At 46.4% G+C, this 13,417-nt stretch overlaps 1 protein-coding gene across 4 annotated transcripts in view; it reads left to right on the top strand.

Annotated features, from left to right (window-relative positions):
* The window catches only part of Usp44 (ubiquitin specific peptidase 44), a 39,437-nt gene that overhangs the window by 19,760 nt on the left and 6,260 nt on the right, over positions 1-13,417 (top strand). For all 4 annotated transcript variants that reach the window (XM_028880245.2, XM_037196814.1, XM_037196813.1 and 1 more), the window contains 3 exons: positions 7,775-9,281; positions 11,117-11,312; positions 13,283-13,391. In XM_028880245.2, the coding sequence (XP_028736078.1) occupies positions 7,854-9,281; positions 11,117-11,312; positions 13,283-13,391 (1,733 nt within the window). In that variant the 5' untranslated portion in view covers positions 7,775-7,853. The remainder of the gene's footprint in view (positions 1-7,774; positions 9,282-11,116; positions 11,313-13,282; positions 13,392-13,417) is intronic.

Below are 13,417 nucleotides of genomic sequence, written 5' to 3'. Positions count from 1 at the left end.
TTTTAAATTAATTTATTATGTATACAGCATTCTGCCTGCATGTGTCCCTGCAGACCAGAAGAGGGCACCAGATCTCATTACAGATGGTTGTGAGCCGCCATGTGGTTGCTGGGAATTGAACTCAGGACCTTTGGAAGAGCAGCCAGTGCTCTTAACTGCTGAGCCATCTCTCCAGCCCCATATCTTCACTCTTGTATGGATGGATGTCCAGGTCTTCCAGCACACTTGTTAAAGAGCCGTCTTCAGTGAGTGTTTTGGACATCCTTGTCAGAAATCATGTGCTCCTTTGTCCTGGGACCGTAGGAAAGGTGCCTCCCATCAAAGGCTCCAGCCTGTAAAAATGTAAATTCATTTGAGACAGACTGAACTAAAAACGCCCTCGTTAGAGTTCTCTGCTCAAAACAACCATGTAGGGAACCACTAAGGTGCACAGAGCAAGTGCAGCTGTAGGAAAAGGCATGTAGTATGTAGCATGTAGCATGTAGTATGTAGTACGTCCGCACTTGGCAAGCAGAGCTTGGCAGCACATCCACATGATGAGCAAGAAGCTCATCACAAACTACAGAGCAACCTGAAGGACAGGAAGTTCCAGAGTCAGATGAGATCAAGCGTGTTTAGGTTGGTACGGCCATGGAAGCCCCTCAAAACAAACAAGTAAAATGATCATATCACGAAGAGATGAAGAAACTGATGAGGACTGACCCTGGGGGAGAGTGACTACTTCGTCCAGAAGGATTCCGTGATTGAGAGTATAGGGGAACTAGATGCAATGACTTCCTATTTTGGCCATTGGTGTAAATGTTATAAAGGGGATGATTTGCAGTCAAGGGGCCTGGCATGGTGGCACACGCCTTTAATCCAGCACTTAGGAGGTAGGAGCAGGAGGATCTCTGTGAGTTCAAGGCCTGCATAGTGAGTGAGTTCTAGGATAGCCAGAGCTACATAATGAGACCCTGTCCTGAAAACAAAACAGATTTTCAATCAAAGTTACTTGATTGCTCGAAGAATTTGCTGGCCTAAAACAGTATTGCTATATACTCTTGGGGTTCTATTAAGCCCTTGGGTTTTAATTTTACTTATTATTTTGTGTGTGTGTGCGCGCATGTTCTTGCAGGCATGTGCAAAGGTCAAAGGGCACCTTTCTGAAGTTGGTTTTCTCCTTCTACTGTGAGTTCCGGAAACGGAACTCAGGTCATCTTGCTAGAACTTGAACCGCTGAGCCATCTCAGCAGACCATGTTCGAGAATGTTTGAGATCTAGCCCTTCCCTGATGACGAAGAGTCCAGCCAATGGGTGGCAACGTACGAGTGTGTGTGCCGGTAAACACACAGATTCACACTGGCCCCTGGCACAACCAAGTCCCGTAGGAAGTTAGAGGGAAACGACCACTCTTGACTGGCAATCTTTGTGGACTGGTGATGAATCCCGGAACACACACGACAGACAGAACTGTAGCAAACCAAAGAGGGTGGACTGGATTCCAAAGACTTCTGACTACAAGACGGACAAATATGAATTACCTTTCTTGGCCGCATTCATGAAACTGCTTTATGAAAATAGTCACACCTAGCTGTTTTTTTCAATTATATTTTTTTATGTGTATGGCTGTTTTGCCTGAATGTAATTATACAGGCTGTAGCATGCCTGGTACCCTCAGAGGCCAGAAGAGGGCGTCAGATCCCCTGGAACTGGGGTTACAGGTTGTGAGCTGTCATATGGATGCTGGGAACTGAACCCCGGGTCCTCTGGAGCGATCTCTCCTACCTCATGAATACTTCTAAAGAAATGAACTTACATAGACATGTTCAGGCTGCATTATTCTTACAAGACGCTTTATGATATTTTGTTCTCAAGTATATTTGTTAGCTGTGAACCCTGTTCATTGAGTCATGAGCTGAGCAAGTTAATGCAGTGAGCAAATTAAAAATTCATTGTCTTTAAACACTGGAAAATAACCAAAAGCTTCTATAGCATGTTGAGATACATCTGTCTTTAAAGATGCATATGTGGTTTTACAGAGCCATTTAACGGCCGCTCATGTCCTGTGTGGCATATTTTAAAAGGTGTAGGATGGTAGTACTACGGATCATTTAAATCCCCACAAGCATATTTCACTGAGAGCATCGTAAGTATTTAATGCTATTATAGACACACAAGGAATAGTTTATCAGCATCTGGGAGGGACGCCAGTTTTCTGGTTCTGTCATAGCTCTTTCAAATGAATATGCCCAAGCCATATATTTGATGCTCTGGGGGCCAAGCAGAATTAATGCCTCCTCTCCGGACGTTGGTTCTCAAGTGAAAACAAGGGCTTTGAACCCTGGAGAGGAAAATAAGAAGTGCCGAGTCCTCCTCTCTCTTCACGTTTTTTAGATCTTTGGGGCCTTGGGGGCTCTTGACCTAACTGTCTCTCAGCTGTGGCTCCAGGCAGGCAGGAGAGCAGGCTGGATTCTCTCCGGCCCCCGCCTTCCTCCCTGCTCCTCCCTTGGCCGTCCACCACTCACTGTTTTCTTCAGTAGTTGACAGCGTAAATGGACCCCCATGCTACAGTGTTTATGACCTGTGATTCCACACATCTTTAGAGTTTACAAAGATCCGATCCCTTTTCAGATGCAAACACCCACGGGAGAGGGTAGACCTTACAGTTTGGCTTCTTTGTTTGTTTGAAGACAAGCTCTCCACATGTAGTGGCTGGCCGGGAACTCACTATGGAGACCTGACTGTCTTTGAATTCAGAGACCTGCCTGTCTCTGCTAGGGTTAAAGGTAGGTACCACCGTACCCGGCTTCATCGTAGCATCTTGACATCCATTAAAGCTTGATATGGCTAAGAAGGAACTTTTGAAAAAAGTGGTCAACTGGAAGGGAATTATAATTCATAGCATTTTATTATTAATATTTTTTGTTTGAATCTGCTAGTCAAGCACTCTGCTGCTGACCTATAACCCCTACCATTTTTTTTTCTTCCAATTCTTATTTTAAATTACTATTAACAGTTAAAAGGCCCTGGGAGCTGTGTTAATAACTGCCAGGAAATGTTCTGTTTTACAGATGTAAGTCTGTAACATCATTGATATTCCTACCAGAATTAGTTTATACCGCAGGACAACTCAGGTATGTGGATTTGTCAGGCAGTGAGTGGGGTGCACCCCAGGGAAAAGCAGGGAGGAGGAAAGCAGGGGCCAGAGTGGTAGCTGCCCCCAGAGAGTCAGTCTGCTCTCCTGCCTGGAGCCACAGCTGACAGACAGTGGGCTCGAGAGCCCTGAATGATTTGTTTGGCCACATCGTACGTTTGGACTCCAGAGGATGCTTTTAAAAACCATCTTCCTGTGACAACTCCCTCCCATACTTTAATACGTCAGAGAAAAGTTTGAAAAGGAACAGCTGTGTTGAAATAGGCAAATCTGCTGGTAGCCCCGGGAGTCTATTCCAGAATAGCAAACACAGAGGTCGAGAAGTTTGGAGTAGAACTGGAAACTCTATGTAGACCAGGCTGGCCTTAAGCCACAGAGATCCCCCTGTCTCCCGCTGGGATTAAAGATGTGTGTCTCCACTTCCGGCCTAGAACCCTGTCTTCATGCATAACATGCTCTCCTTGAGCTGTGTTCTCCTAAGATGTCTACAGCTGCTGTGCTTGTTTTCAGGAATTTGAAAACGTGAACTGATAAAAATGATCTGTAGTGCTATTATCTAGTCATAACCCCAGGCTTTTTTCCATTGAGTCTTATCTGAGCATTGTAGAAGACGTTCACTCATCCTATGGGCCTAGGGATGTAGTCCAGCTGTTAGCATGCTTGCCTGTTGTTACACACAGAGCCCTGAGTTCATCCCCACTACATTATAACCCTGGTGTGGTGGAACATACCTGTGAGTAATCACAGCACTCAGAAGGCGGAGGCAGGAGGATCAGAAATTTCAGATCATTCTCAGATCGATAGCAAAATTGAGCTCAGCCGGGGCTACATGAAGCCCTGTCTCAAGACAAACTTGGTGGTTGTTTTTTCTGTAATGAGCTAGTTGTCCTGGCACACACTTATAATCGCAGTACTTAGAAGGCTGCTGAGTCGAAGAATTGAGAGTTCAAGGCCAACCTGAGCTTAATAGTGAGGGTCCTGTCTCCAAAAACCAAAAGAAAAGAAAAATTCTAAAACTGAATTTTTTTTTCTGAGTATAAATAGAACTTTTAGTTCTTCAATGTTTTAAATTAATATTGTCTGGTTTTTGTTTTTGTTTTTGTTTTTTCCAAGACAGGGTTTCTCTGTGTAGCTTTGCGCCTTTCCTGGAGCTCACTTGGTAGGCCAGGCCGGCCTCGAACTCACAGAGATCCGCCTGCCTCTGCCTCCCGAGTGTTGGGATTAAAGGCGGGCGCCACTACTGCCCACCTTATTGTCTGATTTTTTTTTTTCCAGAGACCTAATTTGTAGCTGTTTTCTCTGTATTTTAAACTTTTTTATTTTCATTATTTATTTTTATTTTATGTGCATTGGTATTTTGTCTACACGTATGTCTGTGTGAAGGTGCCAGATTCCCTGGATCTGGAGTTATAGACAGTTAAGAGCTGCCATGTGGGTGCTGGGAATTGAACCCAGGACCTCTGGAAGAGCAGTCAGAGCTCCTAACCTCTGAGCCATCTCTCCAGCCCCCTATTTGTTTATTTTGTGTATAAGCATATGTGTATGTTATGGTTCACATGTAGAGATCAGAGGCCAGTTTGTGGGAGTAGGCTCTGTCCTCCTGCCATGTGGCTCCCTGAGATGTAACTCGGGTCCTCTTCAGACTTGGTGGCGTGCACCTTTACCCACTGAGCCATCCTGCCAGCCCTTCACTGTATTCAGTTTCAAAACATTCATTACTCATGTGTGTGAGCATTTTGCCTGCATGTATAAATGTGTACCACATGCCTGGTACCCTTGGAGGCCAGAAGAAGGTACTGGATTTTCTGAGAATAGAGAATACAAATGACTGTGAGATACTGTGCAGGGACAGGGAATCGAACCCGGGTCTTAGGAACAGCCGGTGCTCTTAACTTCTCTTCATTTTTTATTTTTCCTTATTTTATATGCATTGGTGTTTAACCTGCACATATGTCTCTGTGAGGGGGTTGATTCCCCTAGAACTGGGGTTACAGGTAGTTCTAGGCTGCCATGTGGGTGCTGGGAATTGAACCTGGGTCCTTTGGAAGAACAACCAGTGTTCGCAACCACTGGGCCGTCTCTCCAGCCCCGCCCCCTTCGTTTTTCATAAGTTCGTCGTTTTGTTTGGGTCCATGCATGCTTCAGTGTACATGTGGAGGTCAGAGGACAACTCACAGGAACTGGGTAGCAGACCTTTCTCTACGTTTATGTAGGCAATCCATTTTTGAAGAACAGTAGGTATGAGAGAACCTGAGACTCTTCTCTTCTGAATGGGATCGTGCAGCGCTTAGTAAGCACTCATTAGACTCCGTTTCCCTCTTCCTACTGCTCTCCTGCATCAGTCTGAACGTCCTCATAACCTTCAAACCTGTCCGCTGTCCGGGTACAGGCTGCCCTGTCACCTCCAGAAATGAGCATGCCGTTCTCCTCCACAGACTTCTTGCCTGACCTTATGTTACCCATAGGGAATGATGCAGGCCAAGAATCCTTCAAGACCCAGGTACCAGGGGTGGTTGTAGAAGAGATGTGTGTCTGTCTGTGCCTGTCTGTTTATCCATCCATCCCCTCTGGCCCTGCTGACTCAGCATGAGAAGGGGATCTGAAGTGTGAGGTTTAGGCTCTGGTTATCTGGGTCTCAAGGCCAAAAGCTGCTGTGTGAGGTAAACGTTTAATTCAACATGTGATTTAATTTTATGTGCGTGAGTGTTTTGCCTGTGTGTCTGAGCACCACTTGTGTGCAGTGCCCAGGGAGACCAGAAGCCGATGTTGGATCCTCTGGCACTCGGGTTACAGGTTGGGAGTGATGGGGACCGAACCCAGGTCCTCCTAACAGCTGCACCATCCCTTCAGCCCCTGTGTGTAAAGTCAACTTTTGATTGTGAGGAGTGCAGAAGTGGGGGACCGTTTAAGAGCCTCGCTGTAGTAATCTGGGTGAGATGTGACTGTGGATCGGATCAGGTTGGCGGCAGAATCGGCAATAGGTGGCTGGATTCCAGAGGTATTATGAGGTGAAGGCAAAGTTTCCCTTAAACTATAGCTGGAGGGTGAATTCAGATCGACTCCGAGGGATAGAGAGATGGCTCAGTGGTTAAGAGCACTCGCTTGCAGAGGATAGAGGTTGTTTCTGGCATCCGCATGGGAGCTTATAACCCTAGTTCCAGGGAATCCAACACCCTCTTTTGACCTCCAAAGGCACCAGGCATGCACAGGGCAATGCTTCCGTATGTCCAGGCAAAGCACCCATATACATAGAATAAAAGTAGTGATTTCAAGGTTTTTCCATCAGTTCATAAAAGTATATAGAATATTGACGTATATTAATTATTGATGTCTTACAAGCAACGATATATTTTGAATCCCATGTTTCCTATAAGTTTCATCATATTTTAGACATGAAGAAAATTTGAAGAAAGATAATTAAATTTTATTTATTTATCTATCTATCTATCTATTTATTTATTTATTTATTGTATTTTGAGACAGGGTTTCTCTGTACATCTTTGACTGTTCTGGAACTCGCTCTGTAGTTCCGGCTGGCCTTGAACTCACAGAGATCCACTTGCCTGGGTTTAAAGGTGTGCACCACCACTGCCTGGCTGAGAATGAAATTTAAAATGGGCATTTGAGATGTGTGGGTTGGGACTGATAAAAGATTCTCCACAAAGGGAGGTTTTGGGAGGCACCGGAAATCAAGTTTACTTTTGCAGTTTTCCTAGGTCCCTGGAGGCGACCCCTGCAAGTCCCATTGTGATGCAGGGTCCTCTTGCCATGGATACTTAGTGCATGGTGTGCCGTGGTGGTCTTGTGTTCTGTAACTAGGTACTCACCTCTCCATCTTGAAGTGTGTGTTCAGCTCTGGTTAAGTCAATGAAAGAATGCGTTATGGTCAACAGTTTTTAAAATAGACTTTCTGTTGTGTTTTCTCTGTGTGCTGTGTGGCATTGGAGATCAAACCCAGGGGATTTCATGCTAGGGAAGCGCCCTCTCACGGAGCTGTGCCTATAGCCATGGGTGGTTACAGGCCTCTGAATCCTACCATGTGTTCTCTGTCTTGTTTAAGCCCCTCATACTGCTAGCCCTATATTCGTTCTGTCTGTCTGTCTGTCTATCTATCATCTATCTGTGTATCTATCTATCATCTATCTGTCTATCTGTCTGTCATCTATCTATCTATCATCTATCCATCTTTCTGTCTATTTGTCTATCTATCTATCATCTATCTATCTGTCTATTTGTCTATCTATCACCTATCTATCTATCTATCTATCTATCTATCTATCTATCTATCTATCTATCAAAAGAACTTACTTTTGGAAACTGCTGTCAGTGTGTTGGATAAAAATATTCTAATTGAGTGAAAAGTGGCCACTAATTTCTTACCACTAGATGATGACAGAAAATTAAAAAAAAAAAAAAAAAAAAGGAAAGGAAAGGCTTTCAGGTGGACCAATGGAGAAAATAAAGTGAATTGTGTCTGAGTGAAATGCGAGAGAGGAAACTCAAAGCACGGACGGGGAGGGAGAGCAGCGGCCGTCACCGTGTCAGGCCAGGGAAGTAGGAGTCAGGAGTCGATCTGCACGGTGGTTCTGGGAACTGTAGGAGAGGACCCTTTGCTTAGGTCCTGACCTGACTCTGCTCTAGTTCCCAGGCGCTCCGGGTGTTGTGAGGAGAGGCCTGTTTGGATGATGCTCTTCTCCGAGAGACTGAAGAAACACTAACGATGGATGAGTGCAAACACATCGAGCATTTGCAGCTGGCCCGCGATCACTCCATCTTCAACCCTCAGAAGTGGTACTGCACGGACTGCAATACCACCGAGTCGATCTGGGCCTGCCTCAGCTGCTCCCACATCGCCTGTGGGAGGTACATCGCCGAGCACGCACTGAAGCACTTTGAAGAAAGCAGCCATCCCGTCGCGTTCCAGGTGAATGACATGTATGTTTTTTGTTACCTTTGTAATGATTATGTTCTAAATGACACTGCAGCTGGAGACCTGAAGTCACTACGAAGTCGATTAAGTGCAATCAAAAGTAAAAATCACTCCCGTGTAGCTCAGAGGAGCAGAGTTGCACACTCTGTGGATGCCCGCGACGATTCTTCCTTGGCGCACGACGGTGTCCAGCCCCTGCCCCGCAAGGAAAGTCAGACGCGCACTGCCCTCTGGCACAGGCGCAGGACGCTCCTGGGGAAAACCTTTCAGACCTGGTTTGCACGCTCAGCCGTCGGAAGGAAAAGGCCCGAGCCCATTCCGGAGAAGACGCTGGCGAAGAGAGAGGTGAAGAAGCGACAGCAGCAGCAGCAGCAGGAGTGGGAGGCGCAGGCCAAGGCCGAGCTGGAGAGCACACCTCCCCGGAAGAGCCTGCGCCTGCAGGGTCTCACCGAGGCCGCCACCATAGAAATGGTCCCGGTGCAGCCGCCGCCGACGGCCGCCGCAGCCAGAGACAAGGCGCTGTCACCTACCGCGGAAGACCGGAGACTCAAAAAAGCCAGCGACGCCCTGATCAAACGGAGGCCAGCGGTGACCCCCGGCGTGACGGGCCTGAGGAACCTAGGCAACACTTGCTACATGAACTCTGTTCTGCAAGTGCTGAGCCATTTGCTCATTTTCCGACAATGCTTTTTAAAGCTCGACCTGAACCAGTGGCTGGCTGTGGCTGCCAGCGAGAAGTCCCGGGCCTGTAAGCACTCGGCCGGCGTCCCGGAGGCCGGAGCTCATCCGATGAATGAAGGCCAAGAGAAAGCGAAAGCCTTCGGGTGCTCCAGGCACCCAAGTTTATCCTCAGGCCTCAGCGGCGGGTCCTCGAAAAGTCGAAACATGGAGCTTATTCAGCCCAGGGAGCCGAGTTCCCCGTACAGTTCTCTTTGCCATGAATTGCATACCTTGTTCCAAGTCATGTGGTCTGGAGAGTGGGCCTTGGTGTCCCCCTTCGCTATGCTTCACTCAGTGTGGAAACTGATCCCTGCCTTCCGGGGCTACGCCCAGCAGGATGCTCAGGAGTTTCTTTGTGAGCTTCTGGATAAAATACAGCGTGAACTGGAGACTACCGGAACCAGGTTCCCGGCTCTCATCCCCACTTCCCAAAGGAAACTGATTGAGCAAGTTCTGAATGTTGTCAACAACATTTTTCACGGACAACTTCTTAGTCAGGTATGGATTTTTTTCTTTTTCTTTTTTAAGATTTATTTATTATGTATGCAGTGTTCTGCCTGCAGGCCAGAAGAGGGCACCAGATCCCATTACAGATGGTTGTGAACCACCATGTGGTTGCTGGGAATTGAACTCAGGACCTCAGGAAGAGCAGTCAGTGCTCTTAACCTCTGAGCCATCTCTCCAGCCCCTGGATTTCTTACTGTATTTTATCATCAGAGGAAATTATTTTAGGGTGCAGCCTACAGTGGGATATTCTGTATGTATCTAGTGTGTTAAAAAAAAATTTCAGGTCAAAACCGATTGCTTTTATGAATGTGTGAAGTCATCCATTCACACACAGCTTTCTGCGAATCACTGGAAGTAGCTGTATTCGTGGAATTAAAAAGCCTTTTGAGCCTGGTGCTGGTGGCACCCACCTTTAATCCCAGCACTTGGGAGGCAGAGGCAGGTGGATTTCTGTGAGTTCGAGGCCAGTACGGTCTACAGAACAAGTTTCAGGACAGCTGGGGCTAACACAGAAACCCTGTCTTGAAGAAGAAAAAAAAAAGGCTTTTGAGGGGGGAGAGATGAGGTACACTTTCTAGGCTATAGTGTAAGCATCTCATTCTCGGAGTGGTTAGGAAGGGTGTGTGCTAGAAAAGGTAGTTTATAGGAGTCGCTCTGCTGTCTCTCGTGTTGTCTACGTTCAGCTCCCAATGTCTTAACTGCTTCTGTGCTGGGTTGGTAGCATTAAGTATCCCGATCACTAACTGCCTCTCGTTGTCAGACTCCTGTTTTTGCAGGCGTGTGCATTGGGGAGCGGGGAGTTCTGGGTATGGGACTCAGATCTTCATGAGATTGAACTATTTTCCCAACTGCTTCTTGTTTTTTATATTTTGACTGGGTTTTGTTTTCTCATGTGCTGAGGACCTAATCTAGGCCAGCCTAGCCTAGGTTTCACAGAGAGCTCCAGGCTAGCCTAGGCTAGAGAGTGAGTCACTGTCCCTCTCAAACAAACAAGAGGATGAAAGATCAGGAAGGAGAAGGTGATAAATCTCAAGTCTAATGACACAGCTACATTAAATGCATGTAACTATATTATATATGTACATATATAATGCTGTTAAATGGGTCTTTTATATTTTTCCCCTAAATCCTAGACTTGACTAATGTTGGAGATTTTTTGTTTTTGTTTTTGTTTTTCGAGACAGGGTTTCTCTGTATGTAGCCCTGGCTGTTCTGGAACTTGTTCTGTAGTCCAGGCTGGCCTCTGCCTCCCGAGTGCTGGGATTAAAGGCATGCACCACCACCGCCCGGCTGTTTGGTTTTTTGAGACAGGGTCTGGACATGTAGTATTAGCTGGCCTGGAATTCACTATACAGACCTGGGTGACCTCAAGCTTTAGAGAGCCATGGCTGGGATTAAGGGTGTGCCACCACATCCTGCCCTGATTATTGAAGGGCCAGTAATTGAAGCCCATCATTTGTAATGAGTTTAAGGACAGTTGAATACGACAGCGCTCTCTCTCTCTCTCTCTCTCTCTCTCTCTCTGTGTCTGTGTGTGTGTCTGTGTGTGTGTGTGTGGTGTTTGGACGTCAGAGGATAACTTAGAACTATATTCTCTCCCTCCACCCTTTGGGTCCTGAGGATCCAACTCAGTTCATCAGGCGTGGCAGTAAGTGCCTCATTTCCTCAGCGCTGATAATTACACCTTTTTTTTTTTCTTCAAGAAGATATTTAACTGTCCCGACAGATTATAAAACTTGCTATTCATCATTCTAATGGTTCACAGGCAATGACCTCTAATGTTTTGGCAGAAAGAGTGTAAATCAGAACCACATTTCTCTTTGCAGGTGACGTGTCTTGCATGCGACAACAAATCAAACACTGTGGAACCGTTCTGGGACTTGTCACTGGAGTTTCCAGAGAGATACCAATGCAATGGGAAAGATGCTGCCTCCCAGTCATGTCTAGTTACGGATATGCTGGGCAAATTTACAGAAACAGAAGTGTTAGAAGGGAAAATCTACATGTGTGAGCACTGTAACTGTGAGTACAGACAGTCCTTCTGAGCTTTTTAGGATTGGTAGTGGGGAAAGAGGAAGCTGGAAGTCCTTAAATAGGAGCTATGAAAGCTAATTTTGCAGTTCCACCAAAGAAACCAGACATTTCTACTTTACAACGGCCATTGTTGACGGCATTAAAATTCTTCTTGCAGTGCTGGAGAGATGGATTAATGGTTAATATCTGGCGTTCTTACAAAGGGCCAGGATTCGATTCCCAGCACCCACATGGCAGCTCAAATTTATCTCCAGTCTCAAGGGATCTGATGCCCTCTTGCCTCCTCTGGCATGTAATGTGGTGTACAGACATACAGGCATTTTTTACCCTGTATGCCCCATACACATAGAATAACAATTATTTTATTTTTCTTATTTATTTAATTTGTGAGGTTTTTTTGTTTTTGTTTTTCGAGACAGGGTTTCTCTGTGTAGCTTTGGTGCCTGTCCTGGATCTCACTCTGTAGACCAGGCTGGCCTCGAAATCACAGAGATCCGCCTGCCTCTGCCTCCCAGTGCTGGGACTAAAGGCGTGTGCTACCACCGCCCGGCTCAGCAATACACTTTAAAAATATGATTTCCATGTGTCAAAAAATGATGCTAGAGCTTGAGATCCTTCCACCACCCCCAACAGTGCTGGGGATCTGGATACCGGGCAGGTATCTTCACACTGTAGCCACATTCCCAGACCGATGTTAACTTCCTAGGAAAGAGACACTTTCCAGGGCTGAAGAGACGCCACACTGATTGTTTTCTAGACCATTTAAAGTCACAGTTTGTTCTGAGTGCTGTCGTACTGTGAACTCTGTTATAACATGGCCTAAGAGTTACGAGATTTGAGAGAGAAACGGGCCTTTGTAAGATTTGGTATGGTGAATTTAAAAGTAAAATGTCCCAAATACCCTCCTCACGGAATTTTGGGATAGACAGTATCATAAATGGAGAATGCGGTCTTGTACTAAATGGCGTATGTATTTGAGGCTAACAAGTGCAGCCTGGGAAAGCTGCGTTAGCACATGAAGGTGAAGTTTACAAGCCAGAGGCCGGCTACCCTGCAGCCGTTCATGTACAATCCCAAAGGAGAGACAGCATTTAGCAGCAGCTGCCTACCTCGAGGAAGAGCTTCTAGCAGCCAGTGGAACCGGCCCAGAGCGGACCTGAGGACACCGTTGCCCTTGGCATGGTCTGAGCTGTTCTCTAAGCCCAGGGTCAGCTGCTGACCAGCAAGCAGAGCTCTGGAGAAGATGGCCTAGCCGAGTCCAGGGCACAGTCCCTGCGTAGAGAGGCAGAAGGGACGAGAGTCCTGAGCTGTACTTGTTAAAAGAGCGTGACACTGAGTTGGGAGGCCCCCGGCTACACCACCAGGACCAGGGTGAAGCGGAGACCATGAAGGAATACTCTGGGCAGTGCACACCCATGTGCCTGGGGACTTGACTAGCTAAAGCTAAATGAACTGACGTTTTTTAAAAGTTTGGAAAGTATATCTTAACGTGTGTGTAGGGGAACACTTTCTCCTGTTAGTGGGCACAGTCAAATCTACTTTTAAATGGATAGCAGTGTACTGTTTTTATGTGTGTGCATGCGTGTTTTGCCTGTATGTATGTAGGTGTACCACATGTGCAGAAGAGGGTGTGGCATTCCCTGGAACTGCGGTTGCGGGCAGCTGGGAGTCTCTCCATGTGGGTCCGGGGAACTGAGTCTGGAGTTACTGTAAAGCAAGGTCTGCTGAGCCATCTCTCCAGCCCCTTACAGGATTATCATCAAGTCCATGCTTACCCTCATGTCTAACTTGACTACTCATCGGATGTTTGTTTTAAATCAAGCACCACTTGGGGTCACAGCCTATGCTCATCTCTAGCATAATGCTATGGCCGTAACAGAGTGGCTGAGTTCTATGAAAGAGTTTACTCACGTTTTCCTTGTATTTGTGAAACTGGTTTTTTTTCTTTTGTATTTTAGCAAAGCGTAGAAAGTTTTCGTCGAAACCAGTTGTACTCACAGAAGCCCAGAAACAGCTGATGATCTGCCACCTGCCTCAGGTCCTCAGACTACACCTCAAACGGTTCAGGTCGGTGATGCCGGTTCCATGAGTGT

The sequence above is a fragment of the Peromyscus leucopus genome, chromosome 18 (genome assembly GCF_004664715.2).
Source record: "Peromyscus leucopus breed LL Stock chromosome 18, UCI_PerLeu_2.1, whole genome shotgun sequence".
NCBI classification, from domain to species: domain Eukaryota; kingdom Metazoa; phylum Chordata; class Mammalia; order Rodentia; family Cricetidae; genus Peromyscus; species Peromyscus leucopus.
This window is presented reverse-complemented; position numbering and strand designations above follow the sequence as displayed.